Source organism: Thamnophis sirtalis, unplaced genomic scaffold (assembly GCF_051295495.1).
Source record: "Thamnophis sirtalis isolate CommonGarterSnake01/CBP01778 unplaced genomic scaffold, rThaSir2_p1.2 scaffold_7, whole genome shotgun sequence".
Lineage (NCBI taxonomy): Eukaryota > Metazoa > Chordata > Lepidosauria > Squamata > Natricidae > Thamnophis > Thamnophis sirtalis.
The window spans coordinates 59184234-59201346 of record NW_028261387.1 but is presented as its reverse complement, the minus strand read 5'-3'; the positions used below and the strand labels follow the sequence as shown (position 1 = coordinate 59201346).

The window sequence follows — 17113 nt, the reverse complement described above, 5'->3', positions numbered from 1 at the left end:
ATCCAAAAGGAACAGTAAGTGCCCCACAGGCACAGATAGAGGTAACTCCTAGAGAGGTAGGAAATGCATCACTGAACAATGGAGATGAATGCTAGAGAGGAATAAAGCTGCATACAAGGCCAACATAATTCCTGTAAAAATGTAGGCATGCACAGGAGGGAGTGCGGAGGGTGCGGCGCCCCCCTGCACCCCTTTTTTCGTCCCAAGAGGATTTAGTGAGGACTGCTAGGCCCTAAATGGGATGCCGGGACTGCGTGCATTGTATTATGGGTGTGGGCACACACGCACATGCTGTCGTACCTACGCATGCACCTTCAGCACGCAAGGACAAGGTTAGCCATCACTGCCCTAGTCCTTCTTTCTATTATACTAGACATTTTATTTATTTATTAATTAGACTTATATACCACTTCATAGGGCTTTCAGCCCTCTCTAAGCGGTTTACAGATTTTTAGCAAATTGAGTCAGCAAATTGCCCCCACAGTCTGGGTCCTCATTTCACCCACCTCGGAAGGATGGAACGTTGAGTCAACCTTGAGCCGGTGAGATTTAAACCGCTGAACTGCAGATAACAGTCAGCTGAAGTGGCCTGCAATACTGCACCCTAACCACTATGCCACCTAGGCTCCTTATCATATCCAATTCCAGCAACCATTTTCGTTTTAGCCTCTAGTTTCCTTTGTTGCACTTTTCTGTACTCTATTCTAGAGTCTCAACATCTTTTTTACATTGTGGCAACCAAAACAGGATGCTGTTTTCCAAGTGTGGTCCTACCAAGACAATATAGTGTGATATTAACACTTCATGTGTTCTTGATTCTAATCTTCTATAAATGAAGTCTAGGACTGCATTGGCAGCTGCAGCACACTACTGGCTCATATTTAATTGATTGTCCACTAGGAGTTCAAGAACCCTCTCACAATTACTACTACCGAGTAAGGTACTACCTAAAATATATCTTTGTATTTCTTTTTTTCTTGCCTAAATGTAAAACCTTACTTTTTCACCATTGAACTACATTTTGTTAGGTACAATAATTCTAGTTATGCTACAAGTTCAAGACAGACACTTACAAGCCCAAATGTTCAAACATGGAACACAAGTAATGAAGGCTATGAAATTGTACAGAAGACTATCCACGTCACAATTAGATTATGACAAACCAAAAAAGGTAATTGTGTATTCCTTTATTGGATAAGGTATATTACAACAGACAAACATATTATACATGCTGTACAAAATATACATTCTGATTACGTGAGAAAATATAAATAGTTACAAGGAAAGAACAGCTATAAGAAAACATTGATTTGCACTACCCTGGATATTTACAAGTATAATTACTTTGGCATTGGAAAATATATCAGTAATTTTCTTCCCTGCAAACTGAAAAAAAAGCACACAAGTGTTTCAAAATTGCCTAAATTCTAATCCCAGTCAGAGTTCCTTTTGTTTTCAGAAAAGGAGAAAGTATTTGCTTGCTAAGAAGTCATCTCTCCACAACATAGCTTAGAGAAGCTATAAAATGTTCTTTGTTCTACCATTTACTTTTAGACATCCTTGTGCTCATAATATCCTCAATACTTTATTCATTCCACATTTCCAGTCTGATTGCTAAACCAATTCTAGCCCCAAAGCTGTATCAATTGTTTTACATAAAGATATGTAGGCCGTCCTTGTTTATCCACCATTCAGTTATCATGGTGATGAAAACATAACTTCACAATCAATCCTCACATTTGTGAGTTTTTATAAAGAAAAGGAAAGCTGAAGATCATAAGCACAGTGATGGTTTCACTTTGTGACCGCTTAATAGCTGAGTTGCCAGTCATAGTCGTGGTTGCTGAATGGGAACTTCTTTACATCTAACAAGGTTTGGGTTACCAAATCTGTCTCACTACAGTGATGCTTTTAAACTTCCAGTGTGAATAGTAAAATATTGAGATGTGCAATGTGTCATTTACAATCTGGCAAGGGGTATATACAAAGATCAAATGAAATTCTGGTCTTACAAACTTTTCCAACTTTGGCATCTCAGATTCTTCACAAGCTGTCTCAATTTCCCATAGCCGGTTTTCATCACTTAGGGAAGGAAAACTATCTCATGTGCTAACTTCACATCAGGTAAAATAGAAATGCTTTTAACTATCTGGTAGGTGTACACCCTGAAGAAAATGCAAAACCAGCAACAAGAAATTCTAATGCAGAACTTTCTGTTGCTGATTTATTTTAGCTCATATCAACTTTTTATTCAGATTACAAAAATCAATTCTTGCTTCCTCCCAGAGACACAAAACATGGTTTTAGTGCAGCCTGACTCTTATTCTTCTCAATGTACTTATATTTCAAAGTGTTTTTAACTGGAACCTTTCTCTTATATGACCTATAAATTGCCTTCCAACTCTGTTAATCTGTCATTATTATGAAAAATGATAATAAAAGAATGCTTACCCATTCCATCACCTTCCTGGCCATTCTGTACATTCAATGTCTCCCTTTTTACTGCTAAAGTTCAGGTATGGTTCTTACAGACAATAAGGCAGTGAGTATTAAAATTGTAGCTGCAAGCAAGATTAATCAAAAGCTAATTTTTTGTGGTTCAGTACTTTGAAGCAAACAGATAAAAGAAGATGGTTATTTTGTGCCCTAGAAAGCTGAGCTTTATCTATTTGCTGACAATAATCTGCCTTGACTTTTGTATTTTCAGCACTGCTGCAGACCTCAGACAAGAGATCCCTGTAAGATTTGGGACACCAATATTATGAAGAAGAAAACAATATGTAAGTTGGCACTTTCCACTGGTACAAAAACCAAAAGAGCAAGAAACCACTACTTAATGAGTTCATTCTTTCATAGCTTTAGTTACCTGGCTGGCTACTTTTTATAAATGGGACAAGTCCATTGGGATTCTTAAATTACAAAGAATTTTACTGCTTCCAGCCAGAAATTCTGGCCTTATATAATAAGAGTTTTAACAAAAACAGTAAAATTCCAGCTAGTAAAAATAGGCCTTTTCCAGTTAAATATTACTCATGAACTTAGTACATATTATTTCCATTAGTGGGAATATAGTCACTAATTGATTCATTTACTAAATAATAAACTAAAGAATAAACTAACATACAAATAAAGCAAATAAAACCCAGCACAATATAGCAATAGCACTTAGACTTATATACCGCTTTATAGGGCTTTACAGCCTTCTCTAAGCAGTTTACAGAGTCAACATATTGCCCACAACAATCTGGGTCCTCATTTTACTGACCTTGGAAGGATGGAAGACTAACTGAACCTTGAGCCGGTGAGAACTGAACTGCTGACAGTTGACAGTCAGCAGACATAGCCTGCAATACTGCATTCTAACCATTGCGCCACCACAACTCAAACACCAAAAGCTCTCCAGAAAAGCTCAACCTTCAGTTTTTTTTCTAGAAGGCAGCAATTTTGGAGGCAAATGAAATATATTTGCCTCAATAATTTTTCATGCCAACATTTTACTATAGAATTATACAAATGGTTTACAAAACACCTTTTACTGAACTCTGAGAAAATATACTACATGAAAACCAGACTGTGGCTAATTTGCAAATTAGACTACAAGAGTAAGCCTACTGCACTTAATGGGACTTAAATCTGAATAAATATGTATGGGATTATATTGATAGCTATCATTTGTCCTACATTTTGTTGAAATACAAGTGCTTGCCATAGCTGATACAGAGTTTGAGATGTCTTTTAGCTGCAGTCAGAACTCTGAATTATTATATCAGGAAAAATTAGTGAACAGATTATCTCAAGAATAGCAAGGATTAGCAAGAACATTATCTCAGTATAAAAACGAATCTGTAGACTATTCAGAATCTATAGTCTTTGTTATTCTGGCATGATCTTCCTTTACTAGCTGTTACATTGTTATAATTAGAGTGTTATATAACATTTCATTTTGGTATACAAAAGCATATTACAAAATGTCAAATTCCTTCCCAGTCCTGTTGTGTCAAAGGTTTTTCTATACAGTATTTCTCAATCTTGGCAACTTTAAGATGCGTCGACTTCAACTCCCAGGATTCCCTATCCAGCTATGCTGGCTTTCCCATATTCCCCAATGGTGGCTGAGGAACGAGAAGGTTGAGAAACACTGTTCTTTGACTAGCCATTGATGTTCAACTCATTTAATTCTTCACATCTCACACACTCATTGCTTAATTTCTCAGCCATGGGTATAAACAGAGGTAATCAGTTTAACTTTTCTAAGCTTGAAAAAAGTAAAATCATTTCAGCATCCATGAAATTTTAAAAATGACTTTCACATTAAAATAGTTCAGATATCCAATAATACAGCAACTTAACCATTGCTCACGTCGTATGTATCTTATCCTGTATTAAAAACCAATAGGGCTGATTCACAGAAATTCTCCTTATACACAATCTTTCATCCATCAATTACTGCCCATACATAAAACTAGAAAGGGGAAGAAACACCAAAGAAGGAAAATCTTCAGTGAATAGAACATTTGATAACTCCAACCATGGAATGAAAAAAAAATATGAACCCAACCCATCTGCATCATTCTTAGTAAACAATTTCTGATTTCTGGAAAAACAAGTCAGAGAAGTCAGAATGATGTGATATTTGGCATAATTTTTTTAAAAAAAACCTTACATTTCAGTCTCTTATCTCCATTAGTGTATACAAAAAATATTTATATTATGTGTATATATTTACATCTGAATACTTCAGAGGGAGAGGAAAGTAAATAGAGTTTGTGACTGGACATACTGAGAGGAATTCCTGCTAGTTGTCAGATGGATCAAAAAAAAAAAAAGCAAAGTTTTATATTGATGAATACCAAGGAATCTTGCTAAGTGGCTCTTTTAAAGCTATGTTTTTTTCAGCAGGAAAGATAACTTATGTGAACCATTCTTGGGAATGTTTCCAGACAACAGAGATACTTTTTAATCACACTTCCACCACGGTGTTGTATCTTCTTTTTTTTCACCATCCGTTTAAGACTGAGCTTTAATATATGCTACTTATTGGAAAATAGCAGAAGGAAGTGATTTTGCCCTCCAGCATGCAGTCAGTGGTCTGTTCCATTAAAGCCTCTGTCGGAAGCATGAAACTTTTTTTTGCCATGAGTCAAAATATGAGGTAGCAAAAATACTAACAAATGCTTCAAGCTGCTAATGTTTCTTATTTCATTTTTATGTAGCTTCACGATGTTCTTGCATGTCCTGAGTCCTGTTAAAATCAAAGTTGTATTGATGTAATCTGTGATGAAGCCTAGGAGGAATAATCTGCTCTGGCTCTTTCTCTGAAATGCCTTCATTTCGCAGAACTTCTGGAACCTCATGGGTCTTGGATGGAGATGAACAATGAGGGTGCAACAACCCAAGATCATTATTGATACCCCATAAAGACTGTTGAAAAAGATCTGTGGAAGGAAAAATTAGAAATTTGAATTTGTAAACAACCTCAGGACTAAGATTCTCAACAAACCCCAATTTCATCTATAACAATACATTTAAATCATGTATTCATTATTTTTCTATGTTGAGGAATAACTTTGTATATTTTATAAAAAGCTATATACAGTATTCAGATATATCTATAAAAAACATAAGATAACCAAAGTGTATTCCAAACTAAGATACTTATTAATAAGCACATATATCTAACAATATTTATAGATCAATCTTGCCTTCAATATTATTAAGGTAACTTTACTAGACCTTTTTTAGTCAAACATTCTATTTTATTTCCTGCAATAAATGCTACAAGGCATATTTGGAAGGTATTGTGTAATTCTCATTCTTATTCATATGACAGTTTACAATGAGATAGTCCCAGTTTGACAACTGGAGCTTTTTTATTGGGGGGGGGGGGGGGAGAGATTCAATGAATTAATAATATTAATTTCTGACTGATCCAGTCATCAAAAATATTGAAAGAACATTTCAAGTTGTCTAAAACTATAGAATGGCAACATATTAAATTAAAATATCTTTTAATTTCCCCATTTGTTAAAATTTTTTAAAGATAAATGGTATTTGCAAAAAAGTTTGACAAAAAATTGGAATATATCAGATTTAAAAATAAATTACTTAAGTCTTATGATTTTAATATGAAAACAATTCAACATTTTCATGTTTATTGACTTGACAAAATGTTTTAAAATGTATGGCCATTGACTTCTTTACGTTGGAAAGTAAAATTATGGAGAGGGACAGGTACGTTTTCCGATTTTGCTAAATATACATAAGTTTGTTAATATGATTTTAGGAAAGAACAAAATGGTTATTATTAGCTGATTTGGAATTATATACCAACTATTTCAAATACATTATAGCGTATTTTTCGGAATATAAGACACACCGGAGTATAAGACACACCAAGGTTTTAAAGACACAAATTTTTTTAAAAAAAGTTTTTGCACTCTGCAAACCTCCCATTTTTCACAAAAACGCCCCCCCCCCTTTTAAAAAGGGCATGAATAGCACTTAGAAGGTTTGTAGAGTAGTCAGGAAGGCAAAAACGAGCAAAAGATGGGGCATTTTTTGTGAAGCTTATAGAGTACTCCTGGGGCTGGGAGGGGGGGAATTGAGCAAAAAACGGCCCTTTTTGCTTGTTTTGGGGGCCCAACCCCCCAGGAACACTCTACAAGCCTTTTAAAGCTATGTCCGGCCATTTTGGTGAAGGGGCGGGGTTTGGGGAGGCAAAAAATGCTGTATTCGGTGTATAAGATGCACCCAGATTTTCAGCCTCTTTTTTGAGGAAAAAGGTGAGTCTTATACTCCCAAAAATACGGTATGTAGAACAATGGAATTATCAACTATGGGGCACAACCAAAAATATTTACTCTTTTACAGTGGCAGGATAGAAGCATCCTAGATTTACAATCTTTGATTGATTAAATGTATTCATTGTCTACTTATGATCTGGTTCTCTCGTGATATAATGGAAAACTAATTCATATTGTACCATATGGTCATGGTTAAATGTGTTTAAAAGCAAATGTCTTTTGTGTATATATTATGTTTTTACCTTTTTCATTTTTTTCTTTTTGTATATTTTTTGTTTCCTTTTATATAGGAAATCAAATAAAATATACTTCTGGAATTATGAAAGACAATGTTTATATAACCTATTCTTTGGCTTCATAAGCAAATGACATTTAGATATATTTTGAATAATGGATCATGAACATTAAGATCAATAAGACATTACTCAAAAAGTGAACTCTACTCAGGTGGAGGAAGCCTAAAAGGCCATTAACTTGGTTTAAACAAGATTCAAATTGCCCCCATTAAAAATCAAATTGTCCCCTATAGGGCACATGCCCCACCTTGGGAATCACTGATGTAGTGGTTAAGGCAGCAAGCTAGAGATTGGGGGACCATGAATTCAAGTTCCACCTAACATACCAGTTGGGTGATTCTAGGCCACTACCTCCCTTAGCTAAACTCATTTCACAGGTATGTTGTAGTGAGAAGAGGGAGGGAGTACTAGATATATTTAATGCCTTGAGTTATTATAAAAATAATAAAGGCGAGATAAAAATAAATAAATAAAATTATGATAAAGGCAGATTCATAATGTGTATTTTGCAATGTAGTTATTAAGTATTTTGCAATAGTCAATTCATTATTTATGTGAAAATGAAACGTCAATCAAAAAAAAAGGGGGGGGCACTTACCACTACCACAGGACTGAGAACATGGTTTCCTCTCATGCAGCCTGTCTTGACTGCTAGCAAACACTGGCCTATCTTGGCCATCTGAAAGGCTATTAATAGTTGTGGTTTCATGCTGAGGGCATCCAGGATAGGGCTCTTTAGACATCTGTACCATTAAGCTGGACAATGATTGATCCAGTGGATCATCTTCCGTGTTGTATGTATAAGGACAATATTCCCTGTTTCTGGAATAGATGTTGGCATTGTCGTAACAATCTGAGCAGATCACCAATGGCTCTGTGCCACCTAATGAAGAAATAACAATGACAAGTTGGAATACTCTGATATGATCACTAGGAAAACAAGTGACAAACACTTTACTATCTATGGGAAAATCTTTGAGGGTATGGAGTTTTGCAAACAAAAGCCAGAAGAAATAGAATCATATATTTGGAAGGGACTTTAGAAGTAATTTAGTCCAATAATTCAACCTCTGCTCAGTGCAGGAACGGCTTGCTCATAATGAGCATTTAACGAGTTTTAACAGCAGGAGGGTTGGGGAAGAAGGAGAACCCAATCCAGCATTCTCTCTGTCATCTAAATTAGAAGGGGGAACTAGCAAGCCTTTGTCAATTTAGGCCTTCAGGCTTAAAAGATGCTTTCTCCCAGCACTTGGCTTTATAGGTGCTATTAGGAGAGCTTCAATTAGTTAAAAGTAGAATAGGATGTTAGTCCAAGAAAACTAGAAGGCACAACTTGGAAATAAGAGAAGGGAAGGAATTGTTTTTTTTAATCTACTCTCCCCACTTTCGTGACTGTAAAGAAGTGGTTCTGGGTTTGCTTGCTTCCTTGCTGGACTTGTTCATTCAAATGCATCTAGAAAAATACAAGGATTTCCCCTTCTCTGCCTCTTCTCCCTATAGCCTTCTCTGTCACCAAACAATCCTAGCTTCCCGATTTTAAATCATTTCTATGGGAGTAACTTTTTTTATATAAGAAAGCACATAGACAAAGAAAAAGAAAAGAAACCAACCAATGGACTAATTTTTTAAAAGCTGCATTCTATTACTAGTCCTGCACCGATGACTGGAATTGGAATTGGAATTGATTTTATTTGTAGGCCGCCCTTTTCCCTGAGGGGACTCAGGGCGGCTCACAGAAACCAGGGAGAGGGGAATACAATACAATACAGTACTAAGACGACAACACATAATAAAATAATACGCAACATGCATACAACATTCGGGCGGGGTAATGGTCCTTATCCCCAGGCCTGACGGGCGAGCCAGTTCTTCAAGGCTGTGCGGAAGGCCTGGACGGTGGTGAGGGTACGGATCTCTACGGGGAGTTCGTTCCAAAGGGTCGGGGCCGCTACTGAGAAGGCCCTCCTCCTTGTGGTTGCCAGCCGACATTGGCTGGCCGATGGGATGCGGAGGAGGCCCAACCTATGAGATCTTATAGGCCGTAGGGAGGTAATTGGCAGAAGGCGGTCTCTCAAGTATCCAGATCCACTGCCATGTAGGGCTTTATGGGTGGTCAATAGCACCTTGAAGCGCATCCGGAGATCGACAGGTAGCCAGCGCAGCTCGCGGAGGATAGGTGTAATGCGGGTGAATCGGGGTGCACCCGCGATCACTCGCGCGGCTGCGTTCTGTACTAGCTGAAGTCGCCGGATGTTCCTCAAGGGCAGCCCCATGTAGAGCACATTGCAGTATTCCAGCCTAGAGATCACGAGGGCCCGAGTGACTGTTGTGAGAGCCTCCCGGTTCAGGTAGGGTCGCAACTGGCGCACCAGGCGTACCTGGGCGAATGCCCCCCTGGTCACAGCTGCTATATGATGGTCGAATGACAGCTGTGGATCCAGGAGGACTCCCAAGTTGCGAACCCTCTCTGAGGGGTGTAGAATTTGACCCCCCAGCCTGAGTGTTGGATTAATGGCCGAATTTTTGGGAGGAAAACACAACAGCCACTCGGTCTTTTCTGGGTTGAGCACAAGCTTGTTAATCCTCATCCAGTCCATGACGGCTTCGAGTCCCCGGTCCATTACGTCAACCGCTTCATTGATTTGGCACGGGGCGGACAGATACAATTGAGTATCGTCCGCATATTGATGGTATCTAATCCCGTGCCTACGGATGATCTCTCCCAGCGGTTTCATGTAAATGTTAAATAGTAGGGGGGATAAGACCGAACCCTGCGGCACCCCATATTTTAGGGGCCTTGGGGACGATCTCTGCCCTCCTACTAACACCGACTGCGACCTGTCCGAGAGGTAGGAGGAGAACCACCGTAACACGGTGCCTCCCACTCCCACCTCCCGCAGTCTTCGCAGAAGGATACCATGGTCGATGGTATCGAAAGCCGCTGAGAGGTCAAGGAGGACCAGGATGGAGGGATGTCCTTCATCTCTGGCTCTCCAGAGATCATCCATCAATGCGACCAAGGCGGTTTCAGTGCTGTAACCGGGTCTGAAGCCTGACTGGAAGGGGTCTAGATAGTCTGCTTCCTCCAAGGACCGTTGGAGCTGGAAGGCCACCACCTTCTCAACAACCTTCCCCAGAAAGGGGAGGTTGGAGACCGGGCGGTAGTTATTAAGGACAGCTGGATCAAGGGATGACTTCTTCAGGAGGGGTCTCACCACCGCCGCCTTCAGTGCGGCGGGGAAGTTCCCCTCCCGAAGGGAGGCGGTTACTACCGCCTGGATCCAGCCTCGTGTCACCTCACTGCAGTTAGAAACCAGCCATGAGGGACACGGATCCAAAGCACAGGTGGAGGAACTCACAGCTCTCATGGCCTTGTCCACATCCCCGGGGGTAACCTCCTGAAACTCAACCCAGAGCTGTTGAACTTGGTCCCTCTGAGTCTCGGCTGGAACTGCAGGTGTGGAGTCCAAGTCCGTCCGAAACCGAGCAATTTTGTCCGCTAAGAATTGGGCATATTCTTCAGCTCTGCCCTGCAAGGGTTCCCCCGCCTCCCTTTTGTTCAACAGGGAGCGGGTTATCCTAAACAGGGCGGCTGGACGGGACCCAGCGGACGCAACCAGGGAGGCTATATGTGATCTTTTAGCTGCCCTAAGTGCCCTAGTATATTCCCTGGTGCAGGTGGTTACCATTGCTCGGTTCGATGCGGACTTATCGGACCTCCAACGGTGCTCTAGGCATCTCCTCCGGCGCTTCATCTCCCGGAGCTCCTCGGTGAACCAAGGTGGTCTCCGGGATCCGCTGCCTCGGAGGGGCCGCAGTGGCGCAATCCGGTCGAGGGCCTCTGACGCTGCCGAGTGCCACGCAGCAGCCAGAGTCTCTACCGGACTGTGGGTGAGAGTATCAGGAATAACCCCAAGCTCTGTCTGGAACCTTACTGGCTCCATAAGACGCCTGGGGCGGAACCACCTGGTCGGTTCCTCCTCCCTACAGTGGGGGTTTGGCCTCCGGAAGTCGAGCCTCAGTAGGCAATGGTCTGACCACGACAGGGGTACGATGTCACTCCCCCTCAGACCAAGATCACACATCCACTGCTCCGAGAGAAATACAAGGTCAAGCATGTGTCCCGCCGAATGGGTTGGGCCTCGAATTACTTGAGTCAAGCCCATGGCTGTCATGGAAGCCATGAACTCCTGCGCCCCATCAGAGTTTTCACCGAGCGTCGGCAGATTAAAGTCCCCCAGGACCATCAGCCTAGGGAACTCAACTGCCAGCTCGGCTACTGACTCGAGGAGCGAGGGGAGGGCTGCTGCAACGCTGTTGGGAGGCAGGTACGTTAGCAGCAAACCCACTTGACCCTTGAGGTCCAACTTTAACAGCAAAGACTCACACCCGACAATCTCCGGAGCAGGGACCCTACGAGGAACTAACGACTCCCGGATAACAGCGGCCACACCCCCACCCCTTCCCTGGGCTCTCGGCTGATGCAGCACCTGAAATCCTTCTGGGCACAGTTCTACAAGGGGGACTCCTCCCTCTGGGCCCAGCCAGGTCTCAGTAATACATGCCAGGTCTGCCCTCTCGTCTAAAATTAAGTCCCGGACGAGAGGTGCTTTATGTACAACAGACCTGGCATTTAGCGACAACAGCCTGAGACCAGGGTCCTGATTACTTACACCATCCGGTCTTGGAGTGGGACTCCTAGGGCCGGAAGGAGGGATCTCTGTGATGTAGCGAACCCTCCTTCCCCGGTAATGGCCTGCCCTAGAGTCCCCGCCGTATCTGCCCCTCCCTGTCACGACCGCAATACCCCGACCCTCTCCCGTGTCTTTAGCCCCCTCAGCCACCCCCATAGCCCCCGCAACTGTGGAGAGTAGAGCAAATGATATCTAAACTGATGCAAGGAGGGCATAAATAAAGGTGACATTTTCACACCTGACACCCAGTGGGTCTGTCTACCCATGTTGCAAACTCAGAATATGCTTATACAAGTAGTCCTCGAGTAACATCCATTTGTTTAGTGACCATTTGAAGTTACAACAGCACTGAAAAAAGAGACTGTTTTTCACACAACGTTTTACAAACGTTTGCAGCATCCCCATAGTCATATGATCAAAATTTGGATGCTTGGCAACTGGTTCATACTGATGATGACTGCAGTGTCCAGGGATCATGTGATCCCCTTCTGCAACCTTCTTACAAGAAACGTCAATGAAGAAGCCAGATTCACTTAACAACTGTCTTAACAACTGCAGCGAGTCACTTAACAACTGTGGGAAGGAAGGTCACAAAATGAGGCAAAATTCATTTAACTATAGGTATTCAAGGACTACCTATTGTATGTGTTACATAAGAGATTAATTATGTATTTAATCTTGCTTTGATCAATTTAATTCAGTTTACATTCTTTGATAAATCTCAACAATTAAGCATTTGGTCATTCCACAGTAAATTGGCTGTGGAAAATAATCTATTTTTTGCCTAAGAATAAGACACATAGGACTTACCATCTGCGCCTTTGTGTAGGTAACTGTTGGAGGGAGGCATAAGTTGCTGATTGCTTCCTGCTTCAGAATTACTGTAGCCTTCCTGTGGCTCTGACAGAGTCCCTTGAGAAGATAAGTAGCTAGGAATATCAGGAGGCAAATTTACCTCTTCTGAAAGAGGAGGGGGGAAAATCCAATAGTTAAACATTATATTTTCAATATGGCATTAAACCATCTAGCAACTAAGTACCGTATTCTTCGAACTACAAGACACAATGGAATATAAGACACACCAAGATTTCGAAGAGGCACATTTTTAAAAAAGGTTTTTGCACTCTGCAGACCTCCCAAACCCTCTGCACACCTTTTTTTTTTTAAATTGGGCATGCAGAGAGTTTGAGAGGCTTGCAAAGTGCTTCTGGGGGCTGGGGGCAAAAATGAACAAAAAATGGCTTGTTTTTCATGCAAATGGGCCTGTTTTTTGTCCCAAAAAGGGGCATCCATAGCCTTTTGGAGGCTTGTAGAGTGCTCCTGGCCCATTTTCTGCTTGTTTTTGCCCTCCCCAGCTCCCAGGAGCACTTTGCAGGCTTCCCAAACCTTCTCTGCACGTCCATTTTTGTGAAGGGGCGGGGGTTCAGGAGGCCAAAAATGCTGTATTCAGTGTATAAGACGCACCCAGATTTTTACCCTCTTTTTGCGGGGAAAAAGGTGTGTCTCATACTCTGAAAAATACGGTATCTATTATTAGGACAGTAACATTCAAGCAGGATATCAAGGAACACAGCCTCACACTATAAAAAGAAAACTTACCTAGTATGGCTAGAAGAATAAAATTTCTTGAAAGCATTTTCATTTATTCTTTTCTAATGCTAATTTACCTCCATTTATTAAACTATAAATATTTAATAATTTTATACTTAATTCCACACTATAATACTATTTTTTCTGAAAATATGACAAAATGTAATTTTTGAAAAATGTTATGCAATAACTCCAAACACTACAAGCTTATCACAAACAACAGGGACACATTTGTATATATTTATTTACAGCTTTCTTAATTTTCAATATTTTGACTTTATATATGATCACTTCTAGAGGCTGAACATATGATAATGAAAGGCTCTGGCATTACCTCTCTGACAGAGGTTTGATAGTTTATGAAACAGGTATTTCTGGATGTGCCGACAGATCTCTACTGAGCCACTTTTGGAATAACTCAATTCTTTTTATAAATTGTCATGCTAACTATGAAATGAATAAGATTAAAATTTCAGTTTTCCCACCTGTGTTAGTGATGCTATAATCTTCACTTTTTCTTCTCATGTGATAGATAACAATAACCCAAATGAGAGAGGTGCCTACAACACAGCAGACCACAACAATGATCACAATCCCAACTGTTGTCCAGCCATCGTCTCCAATTCCAATGGCACTTTGGGAGGAGTCACAGTTTGGTGAAGATAATACATATAGATAAATGTGTCCACGCACTGTCCCAAGGGTATTAGACATAATGCAAGTATATTTTCCAGCATCTTCTAATCCCGCATCTACAATAATAAGCAGTTGATTGGCAGCCGCAAAGAAATGCCGTTCTGTCACTGTCAGAGAGCCATCATCTTTGGTCCAGTTTAGGCGAGGGGCAGGGCTGCCACTGGCAATGCACTGCAGAACCGCTGTTTCACCTTGAGCTACGGTCCTGTCTTCCAGAGGCCTAACAAATGAAGGTGTTTCTGGGAAAAACAAATATGATACTTAAAATATGTGCAAACACGTAGACTAAATGGCATCAAAATATCTTCACACTAGTGATTCATGGGGAAAATATTCCATAGATATTTGGCGATGTTCAATTTGATTTTGGGATTAAACCACATTTAAATTCAAACCAAACGAAAAGTATTGTTTTTCATTGCCTAAACCAAAGGTCAGCATTTTCTGGTACTGCACTATTGGTATTATTTTTTAATAATTTGATATAAAGCTGTCAAGATGGTTAACCATCAATCCTAACATTCCTCTCTTCCAAAAGTGCCCAAAACCTAACACACAATAACCAATTTTAACTTTCTCAGAGATAAAGCAGCTTCTGAGCTTATACCTGTGGAGACAAACCACCTGAAATATATCCAAGCATAAAAATCACGTAGCTTCAAGTCTGCTTACCTAACACAGTCAATGTTACATTTGCTGATATACTGCCAGCCACATTTTGTGCCATACAACTATAAATCCCCATATCTTCAATTTTCACATTTACTATGAAGAAGACATCATCCTCGGGCATCACGTGCATGCGCCTTTCACGAGCTGCAGGGAAATCTGTGCCGCCATCTTTTTGCCAGGATATCTGGGGTGGTGGATGACCTTCTGCAGCACATTCCAATTTAGCCATGGCTCTCGTACGTACTGTCAAATCCATGGGAGTTTTCACAAAAGTAGGCAGCTCTGAATGAAAATGCAATAGAATATGGGAATTTTCTTTATACAGAACATGAAAAATCCACAAATCTCCCCTTGTTAAAAGATTTACTTTTTTTACTTTTTACTTTTACATTTTTTTACTTAGATTGACACCAAACATTTGGAAAACTATCTGGATTTTAGGGGGCCGAGGGAGATAAAAATTATTCTCAAGTCCACTTTCTGACTCAAAAGATAGTTGTTTGTCCAATAAAAAAACAAAAAACAAAAGTAAACCCACAACCATCACAAACTAGGATTCATCAATCTGACCTTTTTTCAAGATCTAGTTTACTCCCAAGTTTTAATAATGATTTGGAGTGGAAAACAAAAAACCAAAAGATTTTCAGTTTTTCTGGAACAACCCATGTTGTCTTCACTTTTTCATCCTTTAATGTTAATAAAATCAGTAGTTTCATTACATTAAACAGAATAGCACATCCTCAATATGGATGACCTTACTAGAATGATGTGATTTAGTACATTAAGAATTAAATGGCAAATGCTTTCCATATAACCTTCTGGTGTCATCTTTACATCAGGTGAATGACTGCCCAAAAATATTTGGGCACCTGAATGCTGGCACTGCAAGGGAACTAGGTGCATTCTATATTCAGATTGGCGGGGGGGTGGGGGGTGAGAGAATCTTAAAATAAAAAAGCTAATCCACAGAAATTGGACTGAACCAGCCAAGAAGTTATATGGAACACATGTATTTCTTAGTGTGCTAAATTACATCATTCCAGGCATGCCTTGACATTATCCATGGTGCTTGCTTAATTCTTGTTACCAGTATGGTTGTTACCATGGTAGTTGGCACCACTCTACTCCTCCTCCAGCAATTCCACCTGGAAGACAAAGCACCAACTCTTCCGGAGAGGGCAGAGACTGCTGCTCCCATTCTTTCTTCCACAATCTTTTTCTAATGCTGCTGTTTAACTAACTCCTCAGGTTACAGCTTTCCTGACTCTAGTACAGTAGATATGCCAGACAGGCAGCTACAGAAAAACACAGAAGCTTTTGTTGCTGCAGTTGCCAAAGCCATCTCCACCCATGGAACTGCTATGGCTGCCTCTTCCTCAGTTTGGTCTTTACGGGGGCATTGAGCCAAGAAGCAAGCTGGCTGTTCTCTAATTTAGTTAACACACCAGGTTAAACTGTAACATGGCTTATTTGTTTTGGACTTAGCATGTTATACAATCTCATCTGTTATAGCTTTTCCCCTAACCCACAGTTAAAAATCCTTAGTATTTATACTGATTTTTGTTTTTCTCTTTTTAAAAAAATGAAAAAAATGGTCCTATGCCTAGTTTCTATGTAAGAAGTCTTTCATAACTTTTCAGCACCAGCTAATTTTTTTTACCTACTATTTTAGGGAGGAACTGAAAAGGGAAAGACTGTTGGCACACATTTGGAAGCTAAACAAACCCTGCAAATCTTTTTTTTCTGATGAGACTGCAGAAAGGGGGTTGTATCATATCAGTGAAACTATAGTCAAAGGTTATGTAAACACATATTTCTATCTCTTAGACACCTCTTCTCCCCACACAGTACTACTTGAGAAAAGCGAGATCACTTTTGCCAGAGATCTAAATTGCTTACTTGCAATGGACTATTGGAAGTGCATGAAAGATAAAGGCTCTCAATCCCTCTTGTACAGATTAATTTCTAGGATTTTTCTTCTTCTTAAAACAAAGCAAAACAAAAGCCCCACTGCTGCATACCATTGATAGTCAACTTGGCCTTGTTGGAATAATTGGACCCAAAGTGATTGAAGATGATACACTGGTATTTTCCTTCATCAGTAAAGTTCACATTGAAAACATGCAGGATAGAAGTATATTCCAGGATTTCACCATCTTGTCGTTGGTACCTCACATAATTTTCTATATCTGCATCATATAATATTTCACTGTCCTTTCTCCAGGCAGCAGATATAGGCAAATCACTGCTGCTCACAGCCTTGCAAGTCAGAGTAACATTGACTCCTCTAAGTGCAACTGTAGTCTCAGGATGTATTCTAATCTGTGGCTTGGGAAAGTCATCTACAAAAAACAAATAAAAA

At 40.3% G+C, this 17113-nt stretch overlaps 1 protein-coding gene across 1 annotated transcript in view; it reads right to left on the bottom strand.

Moving 5' to 3' along the window:
- Positions 1–1172: 1172 nt before the first annotated feature.
- LRIG2 (leucine rich repeats and immunoglobulin like domains 2) overlaps positions 1173–17113 on the bottom strand; it is a 45712-nt gene continuing 29771 nt past the window's right edge. Inside the window, exons 13-18 of the mRNA XM_087720149.1 lie at positions 16773–17093; positions 14752–15033; positions 13869–14318; positions 12604–12753; positions 7698–7982; positions 1173–5435 (exon numbers count right to left, since the gene is read on the bottom strand). Of these exons, the coding sequence (XP_087576275.1) occupies positions 5206–5435; positions 7698–7982; positions 12604–12753; positions 13869–14318; positions 14752–15033; positions 16773–17093 (1718 nt within the window). The 3' untranslated portion in view covers positions 1173–5205. The remainder of the gene's footprint in view (positions 5436–7697; positions 7983–12603; positions 12754–13868; positions 14319–14751; positions 15034–16772; positions 17094–17113) is intronic.